This window comes from Lepidochelys kempii, chromosome 2 (genome assembly GCF_965140265.1).
Source record: "Lepidochelys kempii isolate rLepKem1 chromosome 2, rLepKem1.hap2, whole genome shotgun sequence".
Taxonomy (NCBI): domain Eukaryota; kingdom Metazoa; phylum Chordata; order Testudines; family Cheloniidae; genus Lepidochelys; species Lepidochelys kempii.
The window spans coordinates 91,059,372-91,077,844 of NC_133257.1; the positions used below are offsets into that span (position 1 = coordinate 91,059,372).

At 38.4% G+C, this 18,473-nt stretch overlaps 1 protein-coding gene across 3 annotated transcripts in view; it reads left to right on the forward strand.

The window, feature by feature from the left end:
• GNAL (G protein subunit alpha L) overlaps positions 1-18,473 on the forward strand; it is a 314,144-nt gene that overhangs the window by 113,607 nt on the left and 182,064 nt on the right. For 2 of the 3 annotated variants that reach the window (XM_073331612.1, XM_073331614.1), the window contains exons 2-4: positions 11,176-11,248; positions 12,071-12,125; positions 12,307-12,426. In XM_073331612.1, the coding sequence (XP_073187713.1) occupies positions 11,176-11,248; positions 12,071-12,125; positions 12,307-12,426 (248 nt within the window). Of the gene's footprint in view, positions 1-10,307; positions 10,895-11,175; positions 11,249-12,070; positions 12,126-12,306; positions 12,427-18,473 lie in introns of those variants that run through there. The other variant, XM_073331613.1, reaches the window with a different exon arrangement.

Sequence of the window (18,473 nt, forward strand, 5' to 3'; positions counted from 1 at the left end):
TGTTTCTTCACTTCAGCAGGTGGTATTGTAGTTGTAAGAACGCTTGATAGAGATCTTGTAGATGTTTGTCTCTGTCTGAGGGGTTGGAGCAAATGCGGTTGTATCGTAGAGCTTGGCTGTGGACAATGGATTGTGTGGTGTGGTCTGGGTGAAAGCCGGAGGCATGTAGGTAGGAATAGCGGTCAGTAGGTTTCCGGTATAGGGTGTGTTTATGTGACCATATATTATTAGCACCATAGTGTCCAGGAAGTGGATCTCTTGTGTGGACTGGTCCAGGCTGAGGTTGACGGTGGCATGGAAATTGTTGAAATCATGGTGGAATTCCTCAAGGGCTTCTTTTCCATGGGTCCAGATGACGAAGATGTCATCAAAGTAGTGCAAGTAGAGTAGGGGCATTAGGGGATGAGAGCTGAGGAAGTGTTGTTCTAAGTCAGCCATAAAAATGTTGGCATACTGTGGGGCCATGTGAGTACCCATAGCAGTGCCGCTGATTTGAAGGTATACATTGTCCCCAAATGTGAAATAGTTATGGGTGAGGACAAAGTCACAAAGTTCAGCCACCAGGTTTGCCGTGACATTATTTAATTTGTTAGTCTCTAAGGTGCCACAAGTACTCCTTTTCTTTTTACTGATTGTTTAGTAAATTATTTGTGTTTATGGGGTATAAAGTGACTTTTTTACAAAACTAAATCCCAATTTCCCTTGATATTTTTCATTTGTACCCTATACCTTGCTTTCTGCGGGAGTCTTCTACTCACCTGAGAGTGATTCTGATGTAATGCCCTTGCGACAATCTTTCCAGATAGTTTGATCAGGACTTTGGAATAACCAAAAAATATCTTCGTAGGCAATCCAGCCCATGTTTTAAAGATAGCTCAGGATGTGCTGGGGCAAAACTTTGGGAGTATATTGAGTGCTGTGGTAGTCATACAACACAGACATAATGAAAAAGGCTTCATAGTTATGTACTGTATTAACAAAACTCAGGATCCTCTTTTGGATAGATTAAAACTAAATAATATTTTAAATATTCCCCTGTCTCTGAGACTTGCATTTAGGGGACCCCAAAAAAGAGTGGTAAAAATACTTGGTAAAACACTGTATTTGTTTCTTTAAAATGTGTAACTTAACTCTTGTAAAATATCCTTTCCTGCTATTCTAATTGTGCTATATTGGCTGAATGTTTTTATTGAAATGGTAATCAGCTGAAGAAACACCATCAATTTGAATGTGGTCAGTTAAAAAAATCATGAGCTATATAAGTCCCTGAGTCCCCTTGCCAATTGTTGTCATTTTGCAATTGTACTTCTTGGTTGTTGGGTTTATTTTTAATTCTCTCCATTAATGTGTGAAAGACCCACACAGTCAGGAAACTAACCATATGGGGGAAAGAATGTGCAGACCACTATCATATGTACAAAGTAAACTGAGAAATATATATATATATTTTTACAATATTGCCAACCCTAAACATTCAAAATTGAGTCAGGCCCCCCAAAATAATGATATTTTGAATAATAAATACTGGCTTCTCACTATTTACCTTCTAGTTTCTAATGTGCCAGGTGTTTCCAGGTTTTTCTTCACAACCATGAGGACTAGAAACTTACTTTTATTATTCATTTATTTTAAATGAAAGCTGCAATTCTGAGTCCCTGGCTTCTAAAAAAAAATGTGATTTTAAGGAAAACACCAAATAGTGTGAAACTTGTCATAAAATCACAAGAGTCAGCAATACTGTACCAGTGCATTTCCCCTTCCCCGTCTCAAAGCAATAACATACTTCTTAAACAGTGATGTAGGCCTCATCTACACTTAGAGAGCTTAGGTCAACCAAGTTATGATGCTCAGCGGTGTGAAAAACCCATATTCCTGAGCATCGCAGCTATGCCCGTCTAACCCCCGGTGTAGATGCAGCGAGGTTAAAAGAAGAATGCTTCCCTCGACCTAGGTACCATCGCTTAGGGTATCACTGTAGTCTGTGCCTGCACTACTGGGTTACAGTATTATAGATATGAGGCTGTAGCTATTCCACTATAGCACCTGTAGGGTAGACGTGGCCTTTCATTGTAAGCTTTTTAGGACAGGGACTGTCTTTGTTATTTGTGTATAGTGCCTTGTACAATGAAAGCCCAATCCGTGAATGGGTCTTTGATGTGTTGTTGCAGTTCTAAATAATAATTTTAAAAAGCCAGTATCCATCCCATCTAATAAAACTAAACATTGGCCTGTCTTGGCCTGGCCTGACTTGGCCTGGCCTGACTTGGCAGCCAAAGGGGCTACCAGGCCAATTTTCATGCAGGATATTGTAAATGTATTTACTTATTTAGATGACATAGTATCAATCTCATATTCCTGGCACTTTGCAAAATTTAAGATAGCAGCTGTTCTCAGACCTACGTACAAAGCAAAATCCTCCCTCCTTGCCTTTTCTAAAATCTGACTTGACTCAGGGTATGTCTACACTGCGAAGTTGTCGACAAAACTTTTGTCTTAAAAAGCCCCCCACGAAAGACAAAAGTTTCGTTGATGCAAGTGGCAGTGTGAACGCTGTTCCTGCCGTGCTCCTGCTGACAAAGCTAACGCTGCTCCCGGGGCTGGGGCTGGAAGTATTTTGTCAAGCTGCATGGTGTAGACAAGTCCCCTGGGCATGTTTACCTACGTGGTAGGGATATTCAGGAAAGTTAAGGCAAATCAGCTAAAGGTGTGAAGTCAGTGCATACAAGTAGTGTGTTAAACTCTGTGTGAATGCTCTCATTCAGGAGTAAAGGGGCTTTAAATTGCCTCAGGAGGATTAAGTTACAGTTAACAAAGACCACTTTACTCCTGAGTGGGATCATCCCTGTGGCAATTTAATTTAATACCTGTGGCAATTTAATTAATGCACATCTTTAGTTGATTTACCTTAACTTTCCTGAGTATTCTCATGGCATACCGCAGGAGAATTATTTGGGCAGAACCGGCCTTTGTATTTTGAGGCACCTTTTTGTTAATTCCCCACTCCACCAAACATAGTAGATCCCTATTTATCACACAATGCACAGAGCTAGTATAAACATTTGGGAAGGATAGTGAGATCCTCTTCAAGAAACATCACAAATGCAATTTTGGTTCATTTTACATAAAAATGAAAGTGCAGAGGGAAATTCTTGTCTCTATAAGTCTCTTATTCCAGATGTAGAGCTCTCCTTCCTTTCGGTTATTGCTATTTATTACTTGCTATTTTAACCATCCAGAAATATACTTGGCCCCACACAAAACCCAATTCTGGTCACTGTCCTGAGAGCATAAAACTTAAATTGCACATGACTCAATGAGTAATGGTCATAAATAGATGCATGAGGTGAGGAGAAGGTAAGATAAAGATGAAAATATCACATGGTTATTCAAGGCCCTGATCTTGTATTTGGATCTGCTAGCACAGATCTGGTTTTTGACCAGAATGCCCAGTCAAAAAGGGACCCTGGCGGTTCTGGTCAGCACCGCCAACGGGGCTGTTAAAAGTCTGGTCAGCGGTGCTGAAAAGCTAAGGCAGGCTAGTCCCTACCTGTCCTGGCACCGCGCTATGCCCCATAAGTGGCCAGTAGGTCCGGCTCCTAGGTGAGTGGGGGCACGGGGCTCTGCGCACTGCCCCCGCCCCGTGCACTGGCTCTGCACTCCTATTGGCTGGGAACAGAAGTCAGTGGGAGCCGGGGGCAGAGGGGCCCGGGCTAGAGCAGTGCGCAAAGCCTCCTACCCCCCCTCCACCTAGGAGCGGGACCTGCTGACTGCTTCTGGGGTGCAGCGTGGAGCCAGGACAGGCTTAGCTCCACTGCACTGCTGACCAGGAGCTGACCGAGGTAAGCCCATGCCCGAACCCCAACTCCCTCCTGAGCCTTGAGCCCCCCACAAACCCGGAGCCCACTCCTGCACCCCAAACCTCTCATCCCCGGTCCCATCCTAGAGCCAACACCCCTAGCCCAGAGCGCATACCCCCTCCTGCACCCCAACTCTCTGCCCCTACCCAGAGCACCCTCCTGCACCCTGAACCCCTCATTTCTGTCCCCACCCTTCAGCCCTCATCCCCAGTTAGAGCCCTCACCCCCTCCCATACCCCAATCCCCTGCCCCAGCCCAGTGAAAGTGAGTTTGGGGGGGCGGGGGGAGGGGAGAGAGCGAGCCACCGAGGGAGGGGGAATGTAGTGAGCAGGAGCAGGGCCTTGGGGAAGTGGTGGGGCCTCGGGGAAGGGGCGGGGCTAGGGTGTTCAGTTTTGTGCAATTAGAAAGTTGGCAACCCTCCTCTGCAATAGTGAGTCCTGATGCAAGATCAGGAACTGAACCAAATACACAACTTTGTAGCTGCAGTTGTTGAAGTCACCTGATACTGACATCTATCATGTGATGGATATTAAATTTATGTAAACCTGACTCATATCCAGTCAATCCAGAAAATAAAGACCATTATGTTCCCAACATTCCTGTATATCACACAGGCATTACATCACTGTGCAATCATTTAAAAATGTATAGAATACCTTGATCCATGCAAGAGAGAGGCACATTTTCTTTACAAAAATTAGCGGCCACGTGAGACCACTGACCATTGTTACAGGCCTTAGCATTAAAGCTAGTCTGTGAATTTGAACAGGTAGCACATGGTGGAATGATTAGTAACTGATAAAAGTAGGTATTTCCCAGCCTCGTGAAAACTGTAATTCTCAAATAAAAGTGTTATCAAGAAGTAAAAAAACTGAAGTGCATCTATTTTAAATGTATGCCTTTTATTTTTTCTTTTACTTGGTAAACAAATCAGAGCCCAGATGTGTTTGCAATAAATATGGAGGCAATCCTAGCACATCACAAATCCATCCAACACAAGGACTGTGGTGTCAGACATGCAGTAAAGGCAACCTGGAGTGCTGGTTAATGGTGGGTTCAATAGAACCCCCATTTAAATTCAGGTCCTGGCCCACTATCAATGGGTTGTAAACTTATGTACAGTTGCCATACTATAACCTGTCTTTATAGAAAAATACCTCCAGTTAAACAAAAGAAGTAACAAAGCTGTGAACTCCCTGCTTTACAAGAATCTAAATTCAGTCCCTGTAGTGCTTGAGGAGTGAGGGTAGACATTTCCCCAGACTTTCTTCAGCAGAGCTGGATGAGGGCCAACCTCCCTGAGTGGAAGAGAAGTCGTCTTGCAGCTCAGTAGGAGAGGTATCAGTCATGTTGCACACATGCCCTTCACTGGATGCCTTATAATTGAAGTAACCAGAAGATATCGGATCTGCTACACAGTTTCCTGGATCCCAGTTCCTGATTCCCACATGGCTCTCACCACTTCCCTGGGAGACCGAAGTCTGCCTATTGCTTTTCTCTGTGGGTCTTTCCCTCTCCTTCCTGACTATACTTGCTCTACAGCCCCCACCCTTGTGCATCCCCTACTTACGCTCCTTGTTATCCTTCAGTATTAATCCTGAGGCCTTAGATGGGGGGATGAGTGTGGTGTTGAGGACTTGAGAGGGTGGCGGAAAAAGACAGAAGTAAGACATGGTATTGCCAAGGGGAGTCCTGATGATTGATGCTGGGGGAAGGAGTAGGGCATAGGAAGGGGGACATGTAAACTGAGTCATGGAGGTGAAGGGAAGAGAGCCCAAATTGAAACTCTGCTTGGGAAACCTATTCATGAATGGTTATATTCTTGTGCCCTCTCCAAGCTGTCCACGTCAATGAAATTGCTATCCAGTGATTTTAAACAGATTTGAACTTCATATTGGCCATATATGAAGTGCAAATTTAATCTTCACTCAGTTTTTCTTACTCATCTTCTTTCTTTTTTTCTTTTAGAGGGGAAAACGAAATGCAGACCCCCTCTTTATTAATGCATTGTCAAGGTTACAGATTTAAACACGAAGATAAAAAGCTAATTTTTTTCAGAGCTCACTGTTCCACATGGCACATACTTAATTTAGGTCTGTATTTAACAGTCTTGTCATCAAAAGTATTATGTGCCAGGTGGTCAAATTAATATTATTAATTAACATTTTAGTTCTTGCATTGTATGTCTTTTTAAATCTGTAACTGTAGCATAATTGCACTGACAGTTTTTTGTAGTTTCATTTCTGTATTAAGATGTGGCTGGTGCCTACATTGGTTAATGGGAGCAGATCTACCTAATAATTCTCTCTCAGCGAAGAGATCACCTTTTCTTGGCTACCTTTCCAGCGTTAGAGTATTCTTCCCCTTCAGTCCCCTGTTTGTAGGGGGATTAAGAGCAATATGTACAGCTGAGTTCAATTTATCTGAGTGTGTGTCCTTGAAGTTGGTAGGTGCACTGGGAGTTCCTCAGAGAGGTGTGTGAGTGATTCCTCTCTTCATAGCGTCCCTCGGATGGCGCAATGCCTGCGCTTGCGGATAGTGGCCGTGCTCAGAGAGAGTTTTGTGAAAGTGAAGGCGTCTTTGCAGGCAGGAAGAGCCTGCCTTTTCTGTTTGCTCCACTCCGGCTTGAGTTTTTATTTATATCCTTTTTTTTTTATTCTTGCTCTTTCTACGAAGTCAGATTGAAATCCACAGCGGTGACTGTGTGAAGGAAGCTGCTGGTTCTGGCTGCCAGGAATTTGCAGCTTTTAGAACCACCTGAAGTTTGCAGAAAAAGCAACCGCAGTACAAACTGCTGGGGCTACATTACGCCCGCCCTGGGAGGGGGGAGGACGAGCCCGAGAGCAGTAACCTGGGCTATCTGCGTGTGATTTCTCTATTAATCCTCACCATTTCTTCTTGTTTATAGACACTTTCTCCCTTTCAAAATGCAAGCGGAATTGGAGGGAAAAAGTGTGCTTTGAGGGGTCTGGTTATTGTTCTCTCGCAAAGAGAAGCAATGCTCACACACACACACAGCTTCCATCTGAGTGTGTGTCTCAAATTTATATGCTTCTTTCTCAGGAGAAACAGGATCTAGAGTGGGGAGAGAGTGTGTCTGAGAGAGAGGGAGAGCAGGAAATAAATTAGTTGCTCTCTCTTCACTTGAAGGGTGTGTACAGTTTCCTGGTTTCACAGTGAGGCAAACGGAGTTTGTCTACAGCACAGAGGGAGAGGTTGAATTATGATTGCAGGCACACAAACTTATATTTCAGTGCATAGGTTGAATGTGTAAGTGTCTTTAAAAAAAACAAAAAAAAACAAAACACGTTGTCCGTCTCAGGAGGACCAAGCTCTAGAGAAGGGCATGTGCAGGGGGAGTAGAAGGTATCTCTCTTCTTTTATATGAGGTTTAGCATTACCCTTGGGGAGTATTTTGTTCTGTCTATTTCTTGGTCTGGTATGGAGGCATTGCTGAAATTGGGCAGTCTAAAGAAAGAGATTGAATGATAATTAGGTTACTTTCAAAGAATAGATTTATTTCTGTGCTTGTGTGTGTCAAAGTTGTGATCTGTCTCCAAAACAATAGGAGACAGGGTGTATTTACTTCTACGTGAAGGGTTCTGTAGTTTGACTGTGACTAGAGAGGCAGTACTGAGTTTGTGCAGAGAAAGAGACTGGATTATAATAGTAGTTAAACACAATTCTGTTCTTTCCGTGCACAAATTTCATGTATGTGTTTATTCCCAAATTAAGTGATCCCTTCTCAAGAGGAAGTGATCAGGGAGGGTCATAGGGTTGAGGAAGGACAGAAAGGAAATAAGGAACACTCTCCCCTTTGGAAAAAGGTAAAAGCTGGATCTACCTGGATCCTGACTATTTTTGGCAGAGTCTTCTGTATCATCAAAATAGAGAGCAAGTCTTCCTAATCCGACTGCCCCCAAAAAGTTCCAGACCCCAACGCATACCAGAACTAGGGGTACTGTAAAAACCCAGATTTGGCAACTGGATCCAGACAACTTTTGGCCCCAAAATCCCAAATTCTGGTGCCTGAATAGAGAACAAGTCTAGTTACTCCTACTGCACCATAAAAAGTCTGGATCCTGGCACATAAGACATAAATGTCACAAAGACCCAGTTCTGGCACATGGATCCTTCCAAATCCATACAGGTTTTGGTCTTCGCTCCAAAATTCCATGGCATTAATAGAGAACAGGTATAATTACTGCTACTGCACCAAAATATTCTAGTTTGTAATGCATCCTCATGCAAGAAAGCCTAAAACATCCTGCACTTGACTCCGTATGGGTCTCAACAGTTTTGGGTCCCAAATTTAGACTGTATCATCTAAATAGAAAACAAATGTTGCTCCTATTTTACTTGAAAAATCTGGATCTGTATGTTTTCTGGCCTAATAGCACTGGAAAAATACTGATCTGGTTCTTTCTAGGCCTTGCCAGTTTTTAACCCTAATCTTCCAAATTCAACTGTCTAAGGAATTGGGGGGAGTAATAACTTCCAGAATGCAGCAGACCCTGTAATGCAGCAGCACTGCAAAAACCTTTATCCAGCTAGACCTTTTTATTTATAAATCCCAAACTCAAATGTTCTACAGACTAAATAAAGAAGAGCAGCTTCTCAAGTTCTGCTGCAAAACTCCAGATTGTGATGCTTTCCTGCTCAACTGTACTGCAAAGACACGTACTCGGCACCGGAACCTGCTGGATCCTGCCATGTTTTTAGCCCCTAGTTCCCAAATTGAACTGTCAAAATATACAGCTCATGTTGCTGCTTCTACTTGATCCAAATATTCCATGCTCTGACATCTCAGTGAAAAAGCAATGTGAAAACCCACATGGGCCTCTCTTTTGGCGACAAACATCTACGATCTGTTAAATAAAGACCAAGGGTTAAATCCCTATTGAAGTACATAGCAAAATCCCATTGACTTCATTAAGGCCAGGATTTTACCCCAAGTATAGCTGCTCCTACTTCACTGTGTCAAAATCTGGTCCCTGATCCATCCTTACATAGGAGCACTTGAAAAATCTAGTTAAGGACTGTAAATGTAAATGAATGGTGATTCTCTCTGTGTGTCTAGAAATTATAATTCTGGGGACATAGATGAAAAATGGGGGTATACCTTTTTGGATCTGGGTCCATGTTTGGATTTTTTTTTTTTTTTAAAGTGCATGTCTGCCGGGATGGCTCAGGGACTAGATTTTTTTTTTTTTTTTAAGTAGACTAAGAGAAACTATGCTTGGTCACTATGTATAGACTAGAATTTAGAGCTTTGTGGTCAAAAAAAGGTTGGATTCTGCAAGGACACACGTGCCTTTTGTGCATGTATTGCTCTTGCACTGAGATGTTGGGGCTGGGTTTTGCTGGCCAACTAGGAGCCGTCACAGGGCATGGATTGTCTGTTTTGATGATACAATTTGGGGCCAATGCAAAACACTGTTTCAGCGGGTTTCAGATGCTGGATATTATGTATTATATGGTATTGAATAGGGGATACACTGGATTATGCAGTAGAATTGTGACAGCTGCATGTCTCTATTTAGCTGGTAGGATTTGGGGGATTTAAGTTTTTAAAAAAAGAAAGAATGAGAGAAAGTTTTTCTTTTGTTGTTGTTCTTCCTATCTGGATCCAGGTGCTGGATATCTATTTTTGTGGTGCTGCTGTGCCAGTTCACAACAATCTGAATTTTGGGGGGCATTAAGAAGCTGCTAAATTTTTTTCTTTATTTAGATAGCAGATTTGGGGAGAATAGGGTTAAAAATTGGCAGGATGTAGAAGAAACCAGATACATGTTTTTCAGTGCTATGGGAGGGGGTGCACTGGGAGCCAGATTCTTTCCAGTGTAATATGAGGGATGGCTACCCTTGTTATCTGCTTAGACTAGAATTTGGAGTTTAGGGCCAAAAATTGCCAACATCCAGGAGCAGGAGCTGGATTTTTGTGGCAATCATGTACTGGGGTGTATCGGAATCCAGATTTTTTTAGTACAGTAAGTTATACTTGTTCTCTATGAATGCCAAGGAATTTTGGTGTGGGGGAGGGGTTGAAAGCCAAAAATTAAATTGACAGGGTAGGATCCATGAATGAGATCTGGGTTTTTGCAGGTCTGATGTACCAAAATCCAGAACATATTTGGTACCACAGAACATATTTGGTGCCACAGGGCTAGACTTCTCTATGAAGAAAATCAGAATTTGGCATCTTGGGGCCAAAATTTGGCAGGCTCCAGATACTGGCTCAGGGTTTTTGTAGAAATCATGCTTTCCGGGATTCAGCAGGATCTAGATTATTTATTTATGTTATTTATTAGTATTAATTTAAGTAGGAGACTAAGACTAGAACTCTATTTCTGTGAAACAGTTTGGCGCTTTTCGGGGTAAAAAATTAGCAGGCTGCAGGACAAATCCAATACGATCCAGGTACATCCAGTTTTTACGTCTTTCCCTCTCTCTTCGCTTGTGTGAGGTTTGTAGTTTGACTGTTTCCTGGTCTCACAGAAAGAGGCAGTGCTGAGCACAGAAAGACAAAAATAGACCTTTACAGAGAAATATAGGGATTGTGTGTGTGGAGGGGAGGGAGAGAGGAGAGCAGCGTTAGGCTGGTTTCCAGGAGGAGCTCTTCTCGCTTTCGTTGTGTGTTAGACATTTTTGTACAGATTTTTTTTTTCAGCTTAAAAGCGTTTGCTCTCTCCCGTTGCTCCTTGTACCTCTTTGGGGGAGAAAAAACAAACGGTGTTTGATCAGAAAGCGACTAGAGACCATTTTATTTGAGCGACCGGGGGAAGAAAGAGAAGAGAAACCGTCGCAGGGATATAAATACCTATCATCTCTTACATATTTCCTGTAAATAAATCTCTATAGAAAGAGCACAATTTGACATCCATCCTAAGCGGCAGCAATGGGGTGTTTGGGCAACAGCAAAACAGAAGATCAGCGTATCGATGAGAAAGCGCAGCGAGAAGCTAACAAAAAAATAGAGAAGCAGTTACAGAAAGAGAGACTGGCTTATAAAGCCACACATCGTTTGCTCCTGCTGGGTAAGGAAGGCGGGGGAGATGAAGGTGCAGTTGCCTGCGCTCCCCATGGTAGGGGTATAACGGAAAAGCTATGTGATTTGTGTGTGTGTGTGTGTGTGTGTGTAAGATACAAAAAATGCAGGCAATTTTAATGAGCAATATGTGAAAAGTGCACAGATTGAGCTCTGTGTGGGAGCCACATGGATACATGTATATAAATGCTGTTGGAGGTGGGAGATGCTGTTAACATGTCACCAAAAAAAAACGTGTGTACATGGCAGTGTTCTGTCTTTTTCTTCCAGGAGCTGGTGAGTCAGGAAAAAGCACTATTGTGAAACAAATGAGGATCCTGCATGTCAATGGATTTAATTCAGAGTAAGAATAATTGATATTTTGTGTCTTCTATTTGTAACTATACATTTGAAACATATTAACACACAACACACTGGATAATTTATCTATTTCCTCCACCCTGTGTGTGTGTTGGAGGTTTGACACTGGCTTGCAAACAAAGAAAAATGCAAGGAATTACTACTATTATATATTTGTATTTTCTGCTCCTGCCCCTCTACTGTATTTTACACTGTTGCTACTGCAGCGCTTGACAGGCCCCTGTGTAGCAACAACATGGCGACTACTTTTTGCATAGCAGCAAATAACTAATATTGTATCTGTGTGCAATATAGAGATATATATCAATTCATACACAGGATGACGGGGCTGCTGCGGTTTTTCTGGTGGTGGTTAGCATAAAACTGAAACCAATTTGCGTGAATGTAATCATCATGTATTCTTGGGTTACATGATTTCTCTCTGAAAAACTGATTGCCAGTATTTAATATTAATTGTGTGCTAATTTTAGATATATAAGGTTTTTAACAATACAATATATGTTCTAAATTGTAGGGGAATAGATTTAGCATGCTATAGAAATGAAGGAATGACTTCCAATCCCACCAGGAAAGCTTTGCAGATGTGGTTATGACTATCTAATGTGACAGAATAGGCAGAGATCTATTTTCACTGTTTTTTATAGAATGTGCAAAAGTGATGGATGGAAACTGTTCTTACTGTTCTTTTCAGTCAGCTTGTCATAAAGGTTAAATAGCAAATAAGCAGTCAGTAAAATATTCTGAATGCAATTTAAATGAATTGGTTTGAGAGAGAAATTAAATTGTTAATTCTGTTTTAATTCAGAGAAAAGAAACAGAAAATACTGGATATTCGGAAAAATGTTAAAGATGCGATTGTGGTAAGAACACATTTTATACTATGCTTAAATGCTTCTGTACACTGGAAGCCAAAAGTATTATGCTCTCTAGGACTGTGTAGAGAAATCCCATTTTGCTGATCAGACTGGATTATCTTCTATTGATCCTGTATTTTAGATTTAGCCAGATTAAAGTGTCTGTTTTTGTTTTATCCAATTCTAGACTATAGTTTCAGCAATGGGCACTTTAATACCCCCAGTTCCACTGGCCAATCCAGAAAACCAATTTCGAATGGACTACATCAAGAGTATAGCTCCACTTTCTGACTTTGACTATACACAGGTAAGAGTAAAAAAAAAAGCTGTTTTTCCTAATTTTGAAAGAGAACACAAAACTCTGGCTTTGATTTATGAAATGACTTCTTTACCATTTGGAAAGTGTTTGCTAAAACAAGTTTGTTGCAGCATTCTCACCCAGTTACCTGTTTTAACATTGTATGGTGTTGCGCCTATTTTTAATGTTGTTAAGTTGTGCTTTAGTAATTTTTGTTTGTTTGTTTTAAGGAGGAAAACGAAATGCAAAGAAATTTAAGATTATTTGAAATTTCAGTGTCTCAATTTAGCATTGTTGTGAAAGCTAGTTTTCTGGGCATAATTTGGTACAGCAGGACATCAGTCTGAGGAATTACCATATATACTTAAGAAACAGGAGCACAGAGAAACTAATAATGTATGTAGCTTTAAGAATGTATGTGTAGCTTTTTTCATTCTTATTAATTTTCATACTAAGAACTTGAAATATCTGATGGCCAACTAAGGTGTCTTCATCACCTATTTATTTATTTATTTACTTATGTATTTATTTTATTCAAATTTTGTATTATGTTGCTGGAATAAACAGTGAACAATGAGAACAGGAGATATAATTCTTTATTTTAGTTGTGCATGAATGCTGCCATCTTAGGGCTGGGTAGAAATGTAAAAAACCTATTGATGGTCTTGTTGTAGTCACTCATCGGTAGTGTAATTCAAAGTATGTTATTTAGGTTAATTTGCAGATGGATACTGCTATTTACATTGGATTATCTTGTTCTTTAGATGTTAATTATTGCTTATAGAAACATGGATGGTGTGTTTCATTGTGTGTGAAAGAAATTGCCTAGAAGTTTTGAGTATTAGTGGAGTTTTATTGTCTGTAATCGTACATTTTTTAATTAATTCTAAAATGTGGATATCAATAGCAGTTTGTTTTGGATACAATGAAGACTGAATAATGTTTTCTGTCATTGGTTAAAAGCTTATGAGTTGTTTGTTTTATCAGTATTGCCAAAGCAGTCATTTACTGTAGGGTGTCTTCAGGCTGTTAAAGCCAGTTTAACTTGCAGGTGGAAATGGGAGGAGGGGAATAATACTTGTTCCTTTAATATATTACTAACATACTCTGGTGTGTAGTTTTGTTGCTTCTGGTAAATCTAGTGCTTTGAAGGTTCAATATTAAATTAAATAAATAAATAATCAGACATCTTGTAGAGTTACAATTTAACATAGAACTCAGACGCTGAGAAAGCTGCAACTGCAGGGTACACCCACATACTGTATGATTGTTCACTTGGTGGATATGAGTTACTGAAAATGACAAAGTCCTTTTTGAAATGGAATTTGAGGTTGACTTAAACAGTCTTTGATTTATGTTTGAGTTCTGAAGTTTATTTCACTAACTTTAGCATTTGATTTCTTCTTTGGTTTTTCATTTATTTTTCTTGAATATTGCCCCTTAATAATTTGTATAAAATAAATTAATATACAGCATCCTTTGCAAGTCTTTGTAAGTGTATCTATTTTTCCATGTCTTAAAGTGGGCTAAAGTGTGGCATTTTTATTTTTGTTTATCTTCAGACTTGTTCTATATTTTTCTTTGTCTCTCTCAGTCACACACAGTATATATCTACATTAATAAGGATAGCAGTGCAAATTTGAGTAATTATTTACTATACATATTAGCAAACCTGACAGGTTCAACTGGAAATTTTGGTTGGAATAACTAATATATGTTAATTTCCATGTGGACTCTAAATCTACTTTGATTTTAAGAAAACTTAAGGAGTGCAGAACAATTTATTGTTATTTTTAGATTAAACTGTCTTTTAGAAAAAAAGGTTATTTGAAATGGTGTGATATAGCTGTTTAAAAATAAGAATGGTACTCAAAAAATAAAAGAAGAAAACTAATGCTGATTTAGAGGAAAGCAAAAACATTTTTTGTTTTTCCTAGATTTAGTACTTTTAACGTATCTACATTTTAGCTAGGTAATATCTTTTTTAATATGGTTCTGCTTCTAGGGAATCATGTGAGTAAGACTGAGACCTGGTCTACACTATAGGGTTAGGTCGATATAAGGCAGTTTATATTGACCTAACTTTGTAAATATCTAGACTAAAATGTAGCTCCCACTGATGTAACTCACCCACTGCACCGACTTAATAACTCCACCACCTTGAGAGACGTAGCACTTAGGTCAATGTGGTTAGGTCGATGCAGTATCAGTGTAGTCACTGCATTGCTTACATCAACTTGCTGCCTTTCAGAAGCTGTCCCACAATGCCCCACACTGACAGTTAAATCGGTGCAAGCGTTCCTGGTGAGGAGACACACCACTGACATGAGGAGCATAGCATGAACATGCAAAAGCTATTGCAGTGGCTGTACATCGACGCAATTTAGGTCGATTTAATTTTGTAGTCTAGACTTGCTCTGAGATTGAAAAATCCATGCTTTAGGGCTTGATTTTACGATAACATAAGTCAAAGCGAGTTTTGTCATTGACCTCAGTGGAAGCAGGATAAGGTCCAAAGTTTGTAACTTGGAGTAAAATAATGTTTTCTACTGGCATAGCATTTGACCCATTTTTTAAATAAGGACAGATATTAAAATGAGTATTGTATCAGGGAGGATATTCAATTATACATCTTCTGTTAAGTTTTAGTAATTCTATAATTAACATTAGAAATATGGAATATGGCCACCTGAAACAGGAAAGCCAGTCTAAATATTTGATAAATCAATAAATCATTGATGTATACTATCAGGTCCACTTAAAACTGCACAAAGAAAAAAAAATCACTGAACTCAGTGTTTGGTCAGGTGTTACATTTGCAGTGTAATATGTTATCTTCTCAAATGTGATAAAGTAACTCTTTTTTTTATTATGGAAATGCTAGTCAAGTTTTTACTAGTATGGATGTTATAATAGTTAAAGTAAATATATATATATATATTTTTTTTCTTTTAATTTCTGAAGATACTGGGTTAAACCTTGGCCCAACTGAAGTCAATTGGAGCTCTGCCTTTGATTTCAATCAGGCAAGGATTTCAATCAGTATATTTTAAATTTATTAGGACAATAAAAGAAGTCTCAGTAATCACTAAAAACTTACCAAACATTTTTAGATAGTTTTCAATGTCTAGTCTTTGATATAAATTTTTTTCCTGGTGTAATATGAATTTCAAATAAATTACATGTAATGTGATAAAAGGACTGTACTGTCCTATTCATCTTTAAGAAGTCCCTACTGAAATACGAGGATTTCCGCCTTAAAAACAGATGCCACAATAGGGCCAAACTTTTTGGAGAATAGTTTAGGTATATTTATGATACACTGGGTATACTTGGATATGCTTATTTAAAGTACATGAATTAATTGTGGTTCTAATTTTGAAAAGCTGTATTCATAAAATAAGTGCATTGAAAACAAATTTATTTTCTCAGATTGAAATCTTGGCCCCATTGGAAGTCAATGGTAAAAATTCCATTGACTTTTATGGGGCCAGGATTTCATCTTCAGACAAAGGACTAGCATGAGGGAGGGCAAAGTGGTTGGGGTTTTTTGTTTTGTTTTTTAATCTACATGTTGTTGAGAGATTTTTATTTTATTTATCTATTTATTTATTTAAAATAACTGCAGAAGATCTAACCTCACTAGTGCTGTAAAAATTCTTTTAATTTTAAAGAGTAAATTGCTTTGTAATGTCTTTAAATTCTTCAGTGTACCTCCATAGTATTTGTGCAGAAATATATAATTTTACATGTTAAAATGTTTAATTTTACTTAGTGAAGTTGTCTTAAGGTTGGGTTTTTTTGCTAATTTATCTCCAATTTCCTATTTTAGTGTTGTCTTTCATTACTTTTGATTAGAATCATGAGGCTATACATTTACGTTACTAAATGTTCACATATTTTTACCAAAAAAACTTACCTTGGGCTGACTGATACAGTTAATAACACATTGCTTTATTATTGTAATTTGTAGGTATATTTTTGCATAACCTTATGAATATTAATAATATATCTTTGACCATTATATTTTTGCAGGACTTTACATAATCAAAGAAAAGGAAGAAAGTGTCAAAATATTTATGTACTTAATGTATATATTGTATGTTCAGTTTTTTTACAATTGCATTATATAAGTCTAATACCATTATTCTTATACTGCTGTTAAGTATAGCATCTGCACAGGGATTTTACAATTGAAGTGGAAACATCTGTGGTGTATTTAGGAGAGGATTTTTATTTTATTTTTTGGCAAAGTGTTGGCTGATATTTGTTAAAGTTAACAGGAATTGACTTGTGCCATTTTAAATCCTGTATTGATGGTTTTTTTGCCCTTCGTGAAGCGGGTTGAACATATTAAGGGCATATTATGCTAGTAGCTGTGGAAAAACATGATGTATTATATAAGCATGTATTTGTTAAAGACTATTGAACTTCAATGAAATATTTGAATGTAATAGGCACTTCAAACTTGCTTGCCACAAGTTGCCTTTTTCCTTTGCTTTCCTTAGATCTTTAAAGTAGTTCTAAGCTCTTTTTCTAAATATATACACTTGTTTCTATTCCACAGAATGTTTAACTCAACCTTAGGTATGCATATAACAGGTAGTGGAGAAGCTAAGTATAGTAATTAAAACTGAGTAGTCAAGTGTTTTCTGATGTTACTTTAGTTGCTAATCAGACTGAAGCACTGATTAATATAGAAAACATGTTAACATGAATGCTGGTGCAATTTAGCAAATCGCTTTTGTTAGGGGTCTCAAAAGAATGTTTTCCTCACTTTTTAAAAATTTCGAATACTGTTAGAGATATGAAGCACTTTGTTAAACCTTTTTTAAACAGAAAATTGTTCTTTCTCTCTAAAGAGAAATGTGCTGAATTTAGAATGCTAGTCCAAAATATAATTTTAGAACACAGTTGTGTAATAATCTGTAATCTGCTCTCAAATGCAGTCCTTTAAAAGCAAACTATTAATGAAGATATTGACAGTAAAAAATATTTAAAATTATCTTTATTTTTAGTGTATTGCACTTTACTCGGGTATTGTAGTTTGAGGTTTTCACAGCATCATTTCAATTTTCCCCCTAAAAATCAACATTGTATGTTGATACCTTTTAAAAAAAAACCAGGAAAATATTTGTGGTCAGGTTTAAAAATTCCATAGACATTCTTCAAGCATTTTATCATATCATTTAAAACAGTGCTAGTAAACCTTATTCAGAGCTGTAATACAGTCTAGTAATTGTTGACAGACACAATATATGTAACAAGTGTTGAACTCATTTTGCTTGAGCAAAGAGTATAAAATTAGACCGTTGTGTAATAAAAGTTGTATCCCAAATAAGTACCTAAATAAAAATGAAAACCACTATATGAATAAGTCCATAAATGGTTAAAAAAATTGGTGTCACTCAGTTAGTTAACACCCCAATTGTCCACAAAATGTTTATTTTTTCCTGTAATTCATGCTTGATCTAACCCCCAAAAGAATCGTGTAATAGTACCATCTTATATTTGTGGTTTTTCATAAGGTTTGCATGTTCTTTAGGTATGAGAAAATGTACCACACTATAAGTGAAAAGGTCAAAATAGATGGAAAAAATAGTGTGAATATTGGCAGACATGGCTTGGTTTGAGTTTGCTTTGTTACCTCTCTTAATGACGTTACTTTAGGGATTTACTTACTATTTTTGATGGGGGTAGAGGGCCATAAGTCTTTATAATTTCCTCTGAGCATCACATTTTAAGTACTGCAGCACTACCAAGTCAAAATTTAAAAACCTACTTGCTCTTTAAAGAATTATATCTTTTGGGTTTCTTCAAATTCTAAGATATAGACTGAAACTTTAACAATACATTGTTTTTGTTTTTTTCTTAAATGTATTATTTCTCAAATATGGAAAGGAAATTCCTTGGATTAACACTTCCAAAACTATAGGAGGAGGATACTGAAAAGGGGCACTTAGGACGTGGAAAAATAATATACATATGAATGCAATTGGTAGCCACTTTTTTTTCTTTTGCACAAAGGTGAACATTGTGAGAACTGGAGATATTGG